Source organism: Thalassophryne amazonica, chromosome 8 (assembly GCF_902500255.1).
Source record: "Thalassophryne amazonica chromosome 8, fThaAma1.1, whole genome shotgun sequence".
NCBI lineage: Eukaryota > Metazoa > Chordata > Actinopteri > Batrachoidiformes > Batrachoididae > Thalassophryne > Thalassophryne amazonica.
The window spans coordinates 50,835,387-50,850,792 of record NC_047110.1 but is presented as its reverse complement, the minus strand read 5'-3'; the positions used below and the strand labels follow the sequence as shown (position 1 = coordinate 50,850,792).

Below are 15,406 nucleotides of genomic sequence, written 5' to 3'. Positions count from 1 at the left end.
TGATACCGGGCGCTGAGTACCCGTCCAGCAGGTTGTACATCCTCTCACGTCCGGAACACGTATCAATGGAGACCTACATCCGGGACTCGTTAGCTGCCGGGTTGATCCGGAACTCCACCTCCCCGATGGGTGCTGGTTTCTTTTTTGTGGGCAAGAAGGACGGCGGACTCCGTCCATGCATTGATTACAGAGGGCTGAACGAGATTACGGTTCGCAACCGATACCCGTTACCTCTGTTGGATTCAGTGTTCACGTCCTTGCATGGAGCCCAAATTTTCACAAAATTGGATCTTAGGAATGCTTATCACCTGGTTCGGATCCGGGAGGGAGACGAGTGGAAGACGGCATTTAACACCCCGTTAGGTCACTTTGAGTACCTGGTCATGCCGTTCGGCCTCACCAATGCGCCTGCGACGTTCCAAGTGTTGGTTAATGACGTCTTGCGGGACTTCCTGCATCGGTTTGTCTTCGTATATCTAGACGATATACTCATCTTTTCTCCGGATCCTGAGACCCATGTCAAGCATGTACGTCAGGTCCTACAGCGGTTGTTGGAGAACCAGCTGTTTGTGAAGGGCGAGAAGTGCGAGTTCCACCGCACTTCTTTGTCCTTCCTGGGGTTCATAATCTCCTCCAACTCCGTCGCCCCTGATCCGGCCAAGGTTGCGGCGGTGAGAGATTGGCCACCAACCAACAAACCGTAGGAAACTGCAACAGTCCTCGGTTTTGCAAATTTCTACCGGAGGTTCATCAAGGGCTACAGTCAGGTAGTTAGCCCCCTGACAGCCCTGACCTCCACAAAAGTCCCTTTCACCTGGTCAGATCGGTGCAAAGCCACGTTTAGGGAGTTGAAACGCCGGTTCTCGACTGCACCAGTTCTGGTGCAGCCAGTTTATAGTTGAAGTGGACGCCTCTGACTCAGGGATAGGAGCCGTGCTATCCCAGAGCGGGGAGTCCGACAAGGTTCTCCATCCATGCGCCTACTTTTCCCGCAGGTTGACCCCGGCTGAAAGGAACTATGACGTCGGCAATTGGGAACTTCTTGTGGTGAAGGAGGCTCTTGAGGAGTGGAGACACCTGTTGGAGGGAGCATCGGTACCATTTACGGTTTTCACGGACCATCGGAACCTGGAGTACATTCGGGCCGCAGGCGTCTGAACCCCAGGCAAGCCCGCTGGTCACTGTTCTTCGGGCGTTTTGACTTTCGGATCACCTACCGCCCCGGGACGAAGAACCAACGATCTGACGCCCTGTCCCGGGTACACGAAGAGGAGGTCAAGACCGAGCTGTCAGACCCGACGGAAACCATCATCCCCGAGTCCACTGTCGTGGCCACCCTCACCTGGGACGTGGAGAAGACCGTCCGGGAGGCCCTGACACGGAGCCCGGACCTGGGGACAGGTCCGAAGGACAAATTGTACGTCCCACCAGTGGCCAGGGCTGCGGTCCTAGACTTCTGTCACGGTTCCAAGCTCTCCTGTCATTCAGGGGTGCAAAGGACCGTGGCAGTGGTCCGGCAGCGCTTCTGGTGGGCGTCTATGGAAGCCGACGTCCGGGAGTATGTCCAGGCCTGCACCACCTGTGCCAGGGGCAAAGCCGACCACCACAAGGCCCAAGGCCTCCTCCAGCCTCTGCCCGTGCCTCATCGCCCCTGGTCTCACATCGGCCTGGACTTTGTCACGGGCCTCCCGCCGTCCCAGGGCATGACTACCATCCTCACGATAGTGGACCGGTTCTCCAAGGCGGCCCACTTCATGGCCCTCCCGAAGCTCCTGACGGCCCAGGAGACTGCAGACCTCCTGGTCCACCACGTCGTGCGTCTGCATGGGATTCCATCGGATATTGTCTCAGACCGTGGTCCTCAGTTCTCTCAGGTCTGGAGGAGTTTCTGCAGGGAACTGGGGGCCACCGTGAGTCTCTCGTCCGGGTACCATCCTCAGACGAATGGACAGGCAGAGCGGGCGAACCAGGAATTGGAGCAGGCCCTCCGCTGCGTGACCTCCGCGCACCCGAAGGCCTGGAGTAATCATCTGGCCTGGATCGAGTACGCTCATAATAGCCAAGTATCGTCTGCTACCGACCTCTCCCCGTTTGAGGTGTGTTTGGGGTACCAGCCCCCATTGTTCCCGCTAGTGGAGGGAGAGGTCGGGGTGCCCTTGGTCCAGGCCCATCTGAGAAGGTGCCGTCGGGTGTGGCGTACCGCCCGCTCTGCCCTGCTCAAAGCCCGGACGAGGGCCAAGAACCATGCAGACCGCCGGCGTGCCCCGGCATCCGTTGGAAGGGCCGGAGGTTCCAGTATTTGGTGGACTGGGAGGGGTATGGACCCGAAGAACGCTCCTGGGTGAAGAGGAGCTTCATCCTGGACCCGGCCCTCCTGGCCGACTTCTACCGGCGGCACCCGGACAAGCCTGGTCGAGCGCCGGGAGGCGCCCGTTGAGGGGGGGGGTCCTGTTGTGTGGGCCGCTGAAGAGGAGGTACTGCTGGCCCACCACCACCAGATGGCGTGCTGCTTGAAGTGTGGGCTTCAAGCACGAGAGGGCGTCATAGCAACCGGGAGTGACAGCTGTCACTCATCATCAGCACCAGCTGTCACTCATCCACATCACCACCACCTTAAAGGCCGGACTGCAACTCCACCTCCCCGCCGAGAAATCAGCTACCTTGGAGGTAATTTCTCTGCTACACTTAACTCTGACTTAGAGTCTGAACTTCTTTGCAGCCGTTTTCCTGTGGTGTGCCTTATCTGAGGGATTGGCGTTTGGTGTGATCAGCGACGGCTTCGCTTCACACCCCAACCAGATAAGTGGTTAGACAAGAGCTGCACGAGTGTGTGACTGGAGGTGGAGGTGCTCCCTCCCAAAAGAACACAGACTGTGGGATTACTGAGTGTGCGTACTCACACTCACCTGTGCTGTTTCTGTTCTCTGCCAGCAGTGCCAGGTCTGACAGCTGGAGACGGTGACCACCTGGGGACTCAGGACTTGGCGGCTCCGGTGTTCTTCAGATCCGTTGGCGGTGAGGGCCGTGTGGGATCCGGCTCGGTTCTGGACGGGCGTCTCCTATCCTGAAGCCTGCCCACACGTCACCCAACGTGTAATTGACTGTAGTTCCAAACTTGTTGTTGTCTGTATTCTGTTGTGCACAATTTACAACATTAAATTGTTACTGTTTGGCTTATCCATTGCCCGTTCTTTTACGCCCCCTGTTGTGGGTCCGTGTTCCTACACTTTCACAACAAGTTGTGCACAGTGCAAGTTTTGGATTTGATATCCCCAGTTATACAGCTTCATGATGAAGTGGTACAGAGGAGGATTTTCTTAAAAAGACCTGAAAGTTCATCTACAATTTGTCAGAAGGTACATCTGAGATGCAAGCCTAGATTTGATGTTTTAGTGAAAGAAGACCCTCCTCTATACCACGATTTGCCTCCAGTGATGTCTTCCGTTAAAAAAAAAAAAAAAAAAATATATATATATATATATATATATATAAATACAAATAATGAATGTTTACAAGTGCAATAGTAAGAATATTTCACCTCATGAAATATTTCCATTGCACTATTGAAAAATAGATACTTGTCATTTGATATTTTATTAATTTATGAACAAGAGAAAAGGGACTTACATTTTTGCATGCGTTGCTGGTCCTCTGAGGTCAAGAGGTTCCAAATATTCCAACATGAACTTTAAGTAGCAATCCAATCCAAAATTGTGTTCAGTCAACTTGCAAAATCAGTCAGATAGTTCAAAAACAATTCTGATGACGTAGTCCATAGCTGATGCTGTGCAAAAACAAACCCTGCCATGTTTGTTTTTAACCTAAGCGCTGTCGCCGCTAGTGTGAGCATGCCCGGTGGTTGTGGCATGCAATAGCACAAAATGTATAGTACCAAAATTGCACTCTAAATAGCACCAAAATTGCATGTTAAATGGAACACAATGGCAAATGCTACGAATGATCCATGTCACGTGACATACAAACCACCAATAAAATGACAAGGATCTATTCAGGTGTTTATATATACATACATGCACACAACTTTAGACTGCTATTATGGACAATTGGACCCGATTTCCTCATTTTAGGAATTGAGAAGTCAGTTGGGGATGAAAATTGCAATGGGAGGCAGCTCTTATTCTTGGATCTTCTGTTCTGCCATATAAACATGCTGGAGTGCATCCATTTTCCATACCTGTTTACTCCAATTTAGGGTCATGGGGGGGCTGAAGCCTATCCAAGCATTCTTTGGGGGTGAGTCGGGGTACACCCTGGACAGGACGGCAGTCTATCGCAGGGCCACATATAGATAAACAAGCACATTCACCCCCTCATGCACACCTACGGACAATTTAAAGTTTACAGTCCACCTAACCTGCATGTCTTTGGATGTGGGAGGAAGCTGGAGCACTGTCACAAACACGGGGAGAACATGCAAACTCCACACAGAAAGGCCGCAGGTAGGAAGTGATCCTACGACCTTCTTACTGAGGCAACAGTGCTCACCACTGAGCCACCGTGCTGCCTGTACTGAAGAGTCAATCAAGCATTTTAAAAGTGGGTACTGTACAGTAAATGCAATAGGCAGAGCATTGAAGAGAAATAGAAACCTGGGTAAGATTATCATCCTAGTTTCCTTGGCTGCTCATTAATGACAGAGGAGACATCTTCCACCACTTTATTTTCTAATATGAACAATAAGTTTATCATAACCGGTTGCATAAAGCTGAGACGGCTGAGAAAAAGAAAACGCTATATGTAAAACGGTTGCTATGACAACCTGAATGTCACAACTACATCATAATTTCATTATTTAATATTGTAGCCAGAGAACTGTCCATAGCTTCTCAAGTACTGCATAAGTGGTAGCACAGATGATAGTTTTTAATAAAAAGAAGTGTTTCATCTGTTAAATAAATCAGTCTTTTGAGTCATGTACCTCCATCTGTATTCCCCAGTTTGTTCATTCTGTCTCATTAGTTCCACCAATGGTTTGATATATTATGCAAAAAGATTTGGTGACAAAGGGTTCTTTTGTCTGCTTCCTCCTAAAACCTAAAATATTGAAGCAGGACTCACCCTATCTATTCAATATTGTGATTCACCTAAAAGAAGAAAAAAAGGTTTGTTGAACCTCATTTTTTCCCCTTATAACCTCTGTGATAGATCCACTCTGTCTGATGAAATCCCTTCTCTACATCCAGGTTTGGAAGCAGTGAAGAGTCGACCTCTTTACTACAGCCTGGACATTCAAAGATTTAATGTTGTTCACCCTTTGTTGACCTGGATTTAATCCTATTTGATCTTGATCTTGATTAAATGGTTTCTTTATATAGGTTCGTAAGTTTTTTTTATTTTATTTTTTAATAGAAATTCATCTAATGTTCTTCACGTCTGTTATGACCAAACTAATTGCTTTATAAGGGGAGGTGATGATCTAGTGGTTAAGTGTTGGGCTTGAGAGCAGAGGATCCTTGGTCCAAATCCCAGTCTAACCAGAAAATCACTAAGCGCCCTTGGGCAAGGTCTTTAATCCCCTAGTTGCTCCTGGTTTGTAGTGAGCACCTTGTATGGCAGCACCCTAACATTGGGGTGAATGTGAGGGATTATTGTAATGCGCTTTGAGCATCAGATACATATAGAAAAGTGCTATATACAGTTATATCCAAAAGTTTGTGCACCCCTGTTAATTTTCATAATTTTTCCTTTATAAATCATTGGTTATCTGGATCAGAAATTTAAGTTAAATATATCATCTAGCAGATGAACACACTGATATTTGAGAAGTGAAATGAAGTTTCTACCATTTACAGAAAGTGTCCAATTATTAGTTAAACAAAATTAGGCAGGTGCATAAATTTGGGCACCCTTGTCATTTTATTGATTTGAATACATTTAGCACTAATTATTGGAACACAAAATTGGTTTGGTAAGCTCATTGACCCTTAACTGCTGTTAAGCTAAGTAAAAAAAAATTTACCTTAAATACTTCTGATTTACAAAATAAAAATAACAATATAAACAGTGCAGGCAGTGTAAGTATAACAGTGTGATGCTGTAGTGCAAATGGCAGTGTACTAATGTAGACAGTATGACATTAAATACGATCGTGCAATGTATAACAGTATAATCCAGTGGTGCAAGTGGCAGTATGCTGATGTAGACAGTATAAATTATAGCATACAATAGTGCAATGACTGTATACTAATGTACCAGTATCAGTATAGGCAGTCCTGATGTGGACGCAATACTGCAATGTGGGAGGATAAAGTGAGGTGTGCAGACCTGGGGTTGGTGAGTGCGTGGGTGGGCAGAATCATTGGTGGGGATCACGGGGGATGGGGGGAGTGGGGGCAAAGTAGGGAGGGAGTTGAGCATCCTGACTGCCTGGTGGAAGAAACTGTCTTTGAGCCTGCTGGTTTTGGCCCGGAGACTCTGCAGTCTCCTCCCTGACGGCAGCAGGGTGAGAAGACTGTGAGTTGGGTGGGTGGGGTCACCTGCAATCCTGGTGGCTTTGCAGGTGAGGTGGGTGTGGTAGGTGTCCAGCAGAGAGGGGAGAGTGACATCTTCCCAGCTGCTTTCACAGTGCGCTGCAGGGTCTTGCGGCAGGATACGGTGCAGGCACCGTACCAGACAATGATGCTGCTGGTCAGGATGCTCTCGATGGTAACCCTGTAGAAGGAGTACATGATAGGGGTCGGGGCTCTTGCTTTCCTCAGTTTCCGCAGAAAGTAGAGTCACTATTGGGCTTTTTTGGCCAGAGATGTGGTGTTGATGTTCCAGGACAGGTCTTGGGAGAAGTGTACACCCAGGAACTTTGTGCTGCTCACCCGCTCCACTTCAGCGCCATTTATGGTTAGTGGAGCATGCTGAGTGGGCTCTCTCCTGAAGTCCATGACTATCTCCTTCGTCTTCTCCACATTCAGGTGGAGATTGTTGTCCGTGCACCACGTGGCCAGGTGGTTCACCTCACTCCTGTAGCTTGTCTCATCGTTATTGTTGATGAGACCCACCACAGTCGCATCGTCTGCAAACTTGATGAAGAGGTTGGAGCTGGATGTAGGTGTGCAGTCGTGGGTCTGCAGAGCGAAGAGGAAGGGGCTCAGCACACATCCTTGGGGGGGCTCCTGTGTTCAGCGTGATGGTGCTGGAGGTGTTGCTGCCAACCCGAACTGCCTGTGGTCTCCCCGTCAGAAAGTTCAGCAGCCAGTTGCACAGGGAGGTGTTGAGTCCCAGCTGGACTAGTTTGAGGATGAGCTGCTGGGGGATGACTGTATTGAATGCTGAGCTGGTCGATGAACAGCATTCTGACGTGTGAGTCCTTGGTCTCCAGGTAAGTTAGGGCTGAGTGGAGGGCAGTGGAGATAGCATCGTCAGTCGAGCGGTTAGGGGGAGGGCAGATTTGATGTGGTTCATGACTAGCCGCTCGAAGCACTTCATAATGATGGGAGTGAGTGCGACCGGGCGGTAGTCATTGTAGCAGGAGGGAGACGACTTCTTTGGGACTGGGATGATGGTGGTGGCGGCTTTGAGGCACATTGGGACAACAGCTTGTCTCAGCGAGATGTTGAAGATGTCCGTGAGGACATCCGTGAGCTCCTCAGCACAGTCTCTCAGGACCCGACCAGGAATATCGTCAGGACTGGGGGCTTTCCTCACATTGATCCTTCTGAGCGTTTGCCTCACGCTGTCTGAAGGTAGTGACAGCACCTGGTCGTCAGAAGGCAGAGGGATCTTCTGTGCTGGAATGTTGTTGTCTGCCTCAAAGCAAGCGAAGAAGTCGTTCAACTGATTCAGCAGAGAGGGGGTGTTGTCGCAAGTCTGCGGGGTGGGCTTATAGTCTGTGATGTCTGAATACCCCGCCATAGATTCCTGGAGTCTCTGCTGTCCTTGAAGTGGTCAGCAATTCTGCTGGAGTACTGTCTCTTACCCTCTCTAATTCCTCGTGACAGGTTGGCCCTGGCTGTCCTTAGGCCCACCTCGTCCCCAGCTCTGAAGGCAGCGTTTCGAGCCTTCGGGAGCCTGTGGACTTCCCCTGTCAGCCAAGGTGGCCATTTGAAAATTTTTCTACTCTTTGCATCTCTTCTAATGAGTGGCAACATGGGAGCCTCTAAACAACTCTCAAATGACCTGAAAACAAAGATTGTTCAACATCATGGTTTAGGGGAAGGATACAAAAAGCTATCTCAGATATTTCAGCTGTCAGTTTCCACTGTGAGGAACATAGTGAGGAAATGGATGTTAGCAGGCACAGTACTAGTTAAGGCCCGAAGTGGCAGGCCAAGAAAAATGTCAAATAAGGTGAAGTAAAGCATGGTGACAATAGTCATAGTGAACCCACAGACCTGCTCCAAAGAACCACAACATGATCTTGCTGCAGATAGTGTCTCTGTGCATCGTTCAACTATACACCGCACTTTACACAAGGAGATGCTGTATGATGCTGTAATGCAGAGGAAGCCTTTTCTGCATACACACCACAAACAGAGTTACTTGAGGTATGCTAAAGTACATTTGGACAAGCCAGCTTCATTTTGGAATATGGTGCTGTGGACTGATGAAACTAAAATTGAGTTATTTGGACATAACAAGGGGTGGTATGCATGGCTGAAAAAGAACACAGCATTCCAAGAAAAACTCTTGCTACCTACAGTAAAATTTGGAGGCGGTTCCTTCATGCTGTGGGGCTGTGTGGCCAGTGCAGGTACTGGGAATTATCTGATAAACTGGATTATCTGCGTGACCTCAAACATAAAGCAAGAGGTCTAGAATGGAAATGGCGTCGTTCAAAATTAGAAGTATTTCACCTTGCGTGGCGTGATGCTATCGTAGACTATAAGCATGCATTATTGGCTACAAAGCGGACTTACTACTCTGATTTGATCAGCAAAAACAAGCATAACTCAAAGTTCTTGTTCGACACGGTGGCAACACTTTTGCATGGACAACCACCTGTAGTTCGCTCTCCTTTTACAGCACAAGATTTCCTGGATTACTTTGGGAAGAAAATAGAAGATATCAGGTTAAACATATCCCGGCATGCCTTAATCCAGCCACTACACCCTGCTATTGATGTGGGCGCCACTACTGAGGTATTACCTAGATTTACAGAATTTGACAGTATCTTACTAGGCATGCTGACAAAACTCGTAATGTCAACAAAAAGCACAACCTGTTTATTTGATCCTATACCAACAAAACTGTTTAAGGACCTGTGGCCCACTCTTGAGCCGACTGTGCTGGAAATTATTAATCTTTCTTTAACTTCTGGATCTGTTCCTAAATGTTTCAAATCTGCAGTGATTAAACCATTACTTAAGAAACCTAATATTGACTCTAGTGTATTGACAAACTATCGGCTGATATCAAATCTATCATTTTTCTCTAAAATTCTGGAAAAAGTGGTGTCACGGCAGCTCGTAGACTATCTTACTGAGAATAATCTCTTTGAGCCACTGCAGTCTGCTTTTAAAAAATATCATTCCACAGAGACGGCTCTCACTAAAGTGGTGAATGATCTTCTGCTTACAATGGATTCGGACACCACTACGGTTCCGTTGCTGTTAGATCTCAGTGCTGCATTTGATACAGTGGATCATCATATTCTACTTGATAGGCTGGAAAATCATTTTGGGATTACTGGGAGTGCCCTTGCATGGCTGACGTCATACTTGACCAGTCGTTCTCACTGTGTTTTGTACAGTAACACTACCTCTAACCTTAGTGACATGAAATTTGGGGTTCCACAGGGGTCTGTCTTAGGCCCCCTGCTTTTCTCCCTTTATATAGCACCCCTTGGGCACATATTGCGGCGTTTTGGGATTACCTTTCACTGCTATGCTCACTGCTATGCAGATGATACTCAGTTATACATGCCGATAACTGCTGGTAATCTCGTTCACATAAAATCCTTAGAAGATTGCCTGGTTGGATGTCTAGAAACTTCCTACTTTTAAACTCTGATAAGACTGAAATGATGGTTCTTGGTCCAGTGAGACATCGGCATCAATTTGACCAGTTAAGGCTCAGCCTCGGCTCGTGTGTCATACATCACACTGACAAAGTGAGGAACCTTGGGGTAATTTTTGATCCTTCATTGTCCTTTGACCTCCACATTAGAAATATTACTAGGACTGCTTTCTTCCACCTGCGAAATATAGTGAAGATTCATCCCATCCTGTCTATGGCTGATGCTGAGACCCTGATCCATGCATATATCTCTTCTAGATTGGACTACTGCAATGTTCTATTTTCTGGTTTACCGCAGTCTAGCATTAGGGGTCTCCAATTGGTTCAAAATGCAGCAGCCAGACTTTTGACACGAAGCAGAAAGTTGGACCACATTACACCCATTTTGGCATCCCTTCACTGGCTTCCTGTCCCAGTGAGATCAGATTTTAAGGTTCTGCTACTAACCTATAAAATTATTCATGGACTGGCACCCTCCTACCTAGCTGACCTAAATAAACCTTATGTACCGGCCCGGGCTTTATGTTCTCAGGGTGCAGGATTACTTTGTGTCCCTAAGGTGAATAAGAAGTCTGCGGGTCACAGAGCTTTCTCTTATCGTGCCCCTGTTCTGTGGAATGATCTCCCTGCATCAATAAAACAGTCAGATTCTGTGGAGACTTTCATGTCCAGACTTAAGACGTACTTATTTTCCCTTTCATGTGGCTAGCATACTGGTACAGTTTTGTTTTACGCTTTTTACTCTTTTAATTCATTTTATTAGTAATTGGAGCGGGCCGCGGCCTCAACTTTACCTAAATTCTGGGTCTTTTAGTGAAGTTTAGGGCTAGTGGCCGGCAATCACCTTAGTATTTCTCTGTTTTTCTTGCTGTTTAATGCTGACAAATTATACAGTATTTCTTGTCTTTCTGATGCCTGATTCTGTTTTTTCTCTCTGTTTAAGGTGCAGCTCCATTCAGAGATAGGAGTTGTGTTCGTGTTGGCGATCCTCCTGTCCTGTGTGCCAATAGCATTTCTTGTATATTCGTCCGTGAATTGTTTTGTGAATTGTTCTGTGATTTATGTTTTGTAGCATGGCCCAAGCAGAGGGTCACCTCTTTGAGTCTGGTCTGCTTGAGGTTTCTTCCTCAGTGGGAGTTTTTCCTTACCACTGTTGCTCTGGGGGTTGGTAAGGTTAGACCTTACCTGTGTGAAGCGCTTTGAGGCAACTCTGTTGTGATTTGGCGCTATATAAATGAAAATAAATTGAAATAAATTGGGAATCTTGTTAAAGTTGATGGTCACATGGATTCCAGTCAGTATCAGCAGATTCTTGAGAACAGTGTTCAAGAATCAGTGACAAAGTTGAAGTTGCACCAGGGCTGGATCTTTCAACAAGACAACAACCCTAAACACTGCTCAAAATCTACTAAAGCATTCATGCAGAGGAACAAGTACAACGTTCTGGAATGGCCATCTCAGTCCCCAGACCTGAATATTATTGAAAATCTGTTGTGTGCTCAGAAACAAACAAACCTGAGATGTTTTGTAAAGAAGAATGGTCCAAAATATATTCAGCCAGAATCCAGACTGTCATTGGAAGCTATAGGAAGCGTTTAGAGGCTGTTATTTCTGCAAAAGGAGAATCTACTAAATATTGATGTATTTTTTGTGTTGGGGTGCCCAAATTTATGCATCTGCCTAATTTTGTTTAAAGAATTATTGCATACTTTCTGTAAAGACTAGAAACTTCATTTCATTTCTCAAATATTAGTGTGTTTGTCTGCTATATGATATATTTAATTGAGATTTCTGGCCCAGACAACCAATGATTTATAAAGGAAAATCATGAAACTTATCAGGGGTGCCCAAACTTTTGCATACAACTGTAAATGCAGTCCATTTACCTTTTATAAGGTTTATAATAGGTGTTCCTTGCCTTCCTTATGGATTACTGATATTGCTTCTGACCAGCTTATATGTGGATTTATTTCATGATTTATGCCCAGGATTTTTGCACAGTACTGTAACTGTCTGTACATATGTATATTTTCAGTCTCTTGTGTCATGCTTTGGTGGAGCCTTCTTAGGAGGGGTAATAGCACGGATGGCCAAAGACTACAGACACTGCCGTGGAGGTTTGCCTGACCTAGTCGTGTGGAACACCTCAAGTAATAGTTTCAAGGTGAGATCACATCACATCACATCCTGATGTTTGTTTTAGATGTTTTGGACACTCAGTCCTGCTATACGAGGGCTGTCAATAAAGTAACAGTCCTTTTTATTTTTTTCAAGAACTATATGGATTTCATTCATATGTTTTTACGTCAGACATGCTTGAACCCTCGTGCGCATGCGTGAGTTTTTCCACGCCTGTCGGTGACGTCATTCGCCTGTGAGCACTCCTTGTGGGAGGAGTCGTCCAGCCCCTCGTCGGAATTCCTTTGTCTGAGAAGTTGCTGAGAGACTGGCACTTTGTTTGATCAAAATTTTTTCTAAACCTGTGAGACACATCGAAGTGGACACGGTTCGAAAAATTAAGCTGGTTTTCAGTGAAAATTTTAACGGCTGATGAGAGATTTTGAGGTGATTCTGTCGCTTTAAGGACTTCCCACGGAGCGAGACGTCACTCAGCGCTCTCAGCCCCCGTCGTCAGCCTGTTCAAGCTGAAAACCTCCACATTTCAGGTTCTATTGATCCAGGACGTCGTGAGAGAACAGAGAAGTTTCAGAAGAAGTCGGTTTCAGCATTTTATCCGGATATTCCACTGTTAAAGGAGATTTTTTTTAATGAAAGACGTGCGGACGGGTCCGCGCATCGGGACGCAGCCGCCGCGACGCTCCGCCACAGGAAAAACACCTCTGTTGAAAGCCTTAAGGACAAGTTGGAACATGTCCTGCCTGTTAAACAATTTCTCATATACTCACTCCACTGAAAGCCATCAAAAGCCGCCTGGATTTTACAAATGGTTATCAACACGGAGGTGTTTTTCCTGTGCCGCCGCACCGCGTCGGCTGCGTCCCGACGCGCGGATCCGTCCGCACGTCTTTCATTAAAAAATCTCCTTTAACAGTGGAATATCCGGATAAAATGCTGAAACCGACTTCTTCTGAAACTTCTCTGTTCTCTCACGACGTCCTGGATCAATAGAGCCTGAAATGTGGAGGTTTTCAGCTTGAACAGGCTGACGATGGCGGCTGAGAGCGCTGAGCGACGTCTCGCACCGTGGGAAGTCCTTAAAGCGACAGAATCACCTCAAAATCTCTCATCAGCCGTTACAATTTTCACTGAAAACCAGCTTACTTTTTCGAACCGTGTCCACTTCGATGTGTCTCACAGGTTTAGAAAAAATTTTGATCAAACAACGCGCCAGTCTCTCAGCAACTTCTCAGACAAAGGAATTCCGACGAGGGTCTGGACGACTCCTCCCACAAGGAGTGCTCACAGGCGAATGACGTCACCGACAGGCGTGGAAAAACTCACGCATGCGCACGAGGGTTCAAGCATGTCTGACGTAAAAACATATGAATGAAAGCCATATAGTTTTTGAAAAAATAAAAAGGACCGTTACTTTATTGACAGCCCTCGTATTTTGATGTTCTACTGTAGTGGCATAGATTTACTCCAGTATGACGTGGAACTGGGTGTTTTTTGTTTTTTTTTAGCTTGTGGAGGTGAAGGGGCCCAACGACCGTCTGTCTCAGAAGCAACAAATCTGGTTGGATGAGCTGCAGAAACTGGGGGCTGATGTGGAGGTGTGTCATGTCGCTGCCACTGGAGCCAGAGGTGCTCGTTTGGACTGAACAAACACAGAACTCACAATACCACTTGTAATGAATCATAGTGGTAATCAAAACACTGAAAGGTAAAACAATTTTTGGTCTTTAGACCAACATTATGCATATGCAATCCACTTGCAGTGCATCTTGCAAATAAATTGCCTCAAAATTAAGACTATGTCAGGAATGGCTGTCATACAGTCTTGATGTATTAATGCATGTTTGCATGATTTCCCACAGAATGTTTTGTCATAAACTGAACTGGCATGGTTATAGCAAGTAACTGCACTTACCCACTACTCAGATCTCAGTATTCACTCAAGCTTGAGAGATCTTGGTTTTAAATAGTTCAGAGATCTCAAGTTTCTAATTGCTCCCTTTAAAGAGTTTCCTGGAAATGCCTGGTTTGAATGAGTCCTCACTGTATTTGAGTAATCACTGGGCATTTGGTGCTTAAATTATTTAGGGAATTAAAGTATTCATTTCATTCAGCTGAATATTTTTGTAAAAGAGATTTGAAATTTCTGTTTTGACTTTTGATCCTAGTGAAATTACTTCTCCCTGTATTTCAGTAACAGGACAGCTGCTCAGTCTATTAATTTACATATGTATGAGACTATTTTAGAAAAATGTAAAGAATCACAGTTAAGTAAATATATTTCAGCTTAATGTAATGCAGAAGGCAAAGGGTTTTGTGTGTCAGGAATCATTCTGACACCAAAATGAAGACAACAAAAACAAGTTAAACATGAAAACGCACTTATAAAGTGCGACACCCTCACTGTACGCGTTAGACACAGAGTTTTTGTGATTCTGTTACACTGTAACATGGTTTTACGGCCTTAACATTTAGTCACTTCTGTCCAAAAGGCTTTATCATTGACTAACACACAGCGCTTATACCATGTTTAATACATGTTGGTGCACAGCTGTTATTTAAACAGTTATGACCCCATGTTTGACCTTTACTTTTCACCCAAGGTCAAAGATTATCCAACCAATTGAAATGTGATATGACATCATATTAGTGTTTAATAATAACATACATCTTTCTTTAACCAATGCCTTGAAATAAGAATTCTAAATATCCTTATGTATCACCATCAGGTGGTATGACCTTGTCCTGTGACCTTGACTTTTAACTTTTTTTTTTTTTCTCCAAATCAATTCACTTTGGCCTTGGCTGACCCTCAGTCATTACACCAAGTTAGGTTCAGTTTTTTTTTTTTTTTAATCAAATCTGTTTCAGTTATTTTGTTCACACTTGGACATATGGGCTGATATACACACACACACACACACACACACACACACACTCAGGGCTAAAAACAGTGTGCGCTACTACACACAGACATAAAACTCCTGTTGTATGGCATCTTATAATGTAACAGTTTGCACAGTGTAGGATGTTAGAATGTTCATCAGATGTCTGGTTATCATGGCCAAATGTTTCAGCTTCTCATTTATACAGCTGCAACTGATCCTTGTGGCCCTTTTTCATCTTAATACTGGTGTAAATATTATCTCAAAATGCTGTCTTCTGCAGTATAAAAAATTATAGGGGATATAGTGACATAACGTTATTATCAGGGAAACTAGTGTTTGTAACAGAAGAAGTGTATCACATGATGAAGAATTGCCAAGAACAGAAATAGTCCACCTACAGATCATCAGAGCTG

At 45.5% G+C, this 15,406-nt stretch overlaps 1 protein-coding gene across 2 annotated transcripts in view; it reads left to right on the top strand.

Annotated features, from left to right (window-relative positions):
- Positions 1-14,998, top strand: part of fan1 (FANCD2 and FANCI associated nuclease 1) — a 32,875-nt gene extending 17,877 nt beyond the window's left edge. Inside the window, exons 12-14 of one of the 2 annotated variants that reach the window (XR_004562190.1) lie at positions 12,005-12,133; positions 13,614-14,202; positions 14,343-14,998. Coding sequence is in view for 1 of the 2 variants with exons in the window: in XM_034176211.1 (XP_034032102.1) it covers positions 12,005-12,133; positions 13,614-13,751 (267 nt within the window). In the remaining variant the exon portion in view is untranslated. Of the gene's footprint in view, positions 1-12,004; positions 12,134-13,613 lie in introns of both variants that reach the window. The other variant, XM_034176211.1, reaches the window with a different exon arrangement.
- Positions 14,999-15,406: the final 408 nt, after the last annotated feature.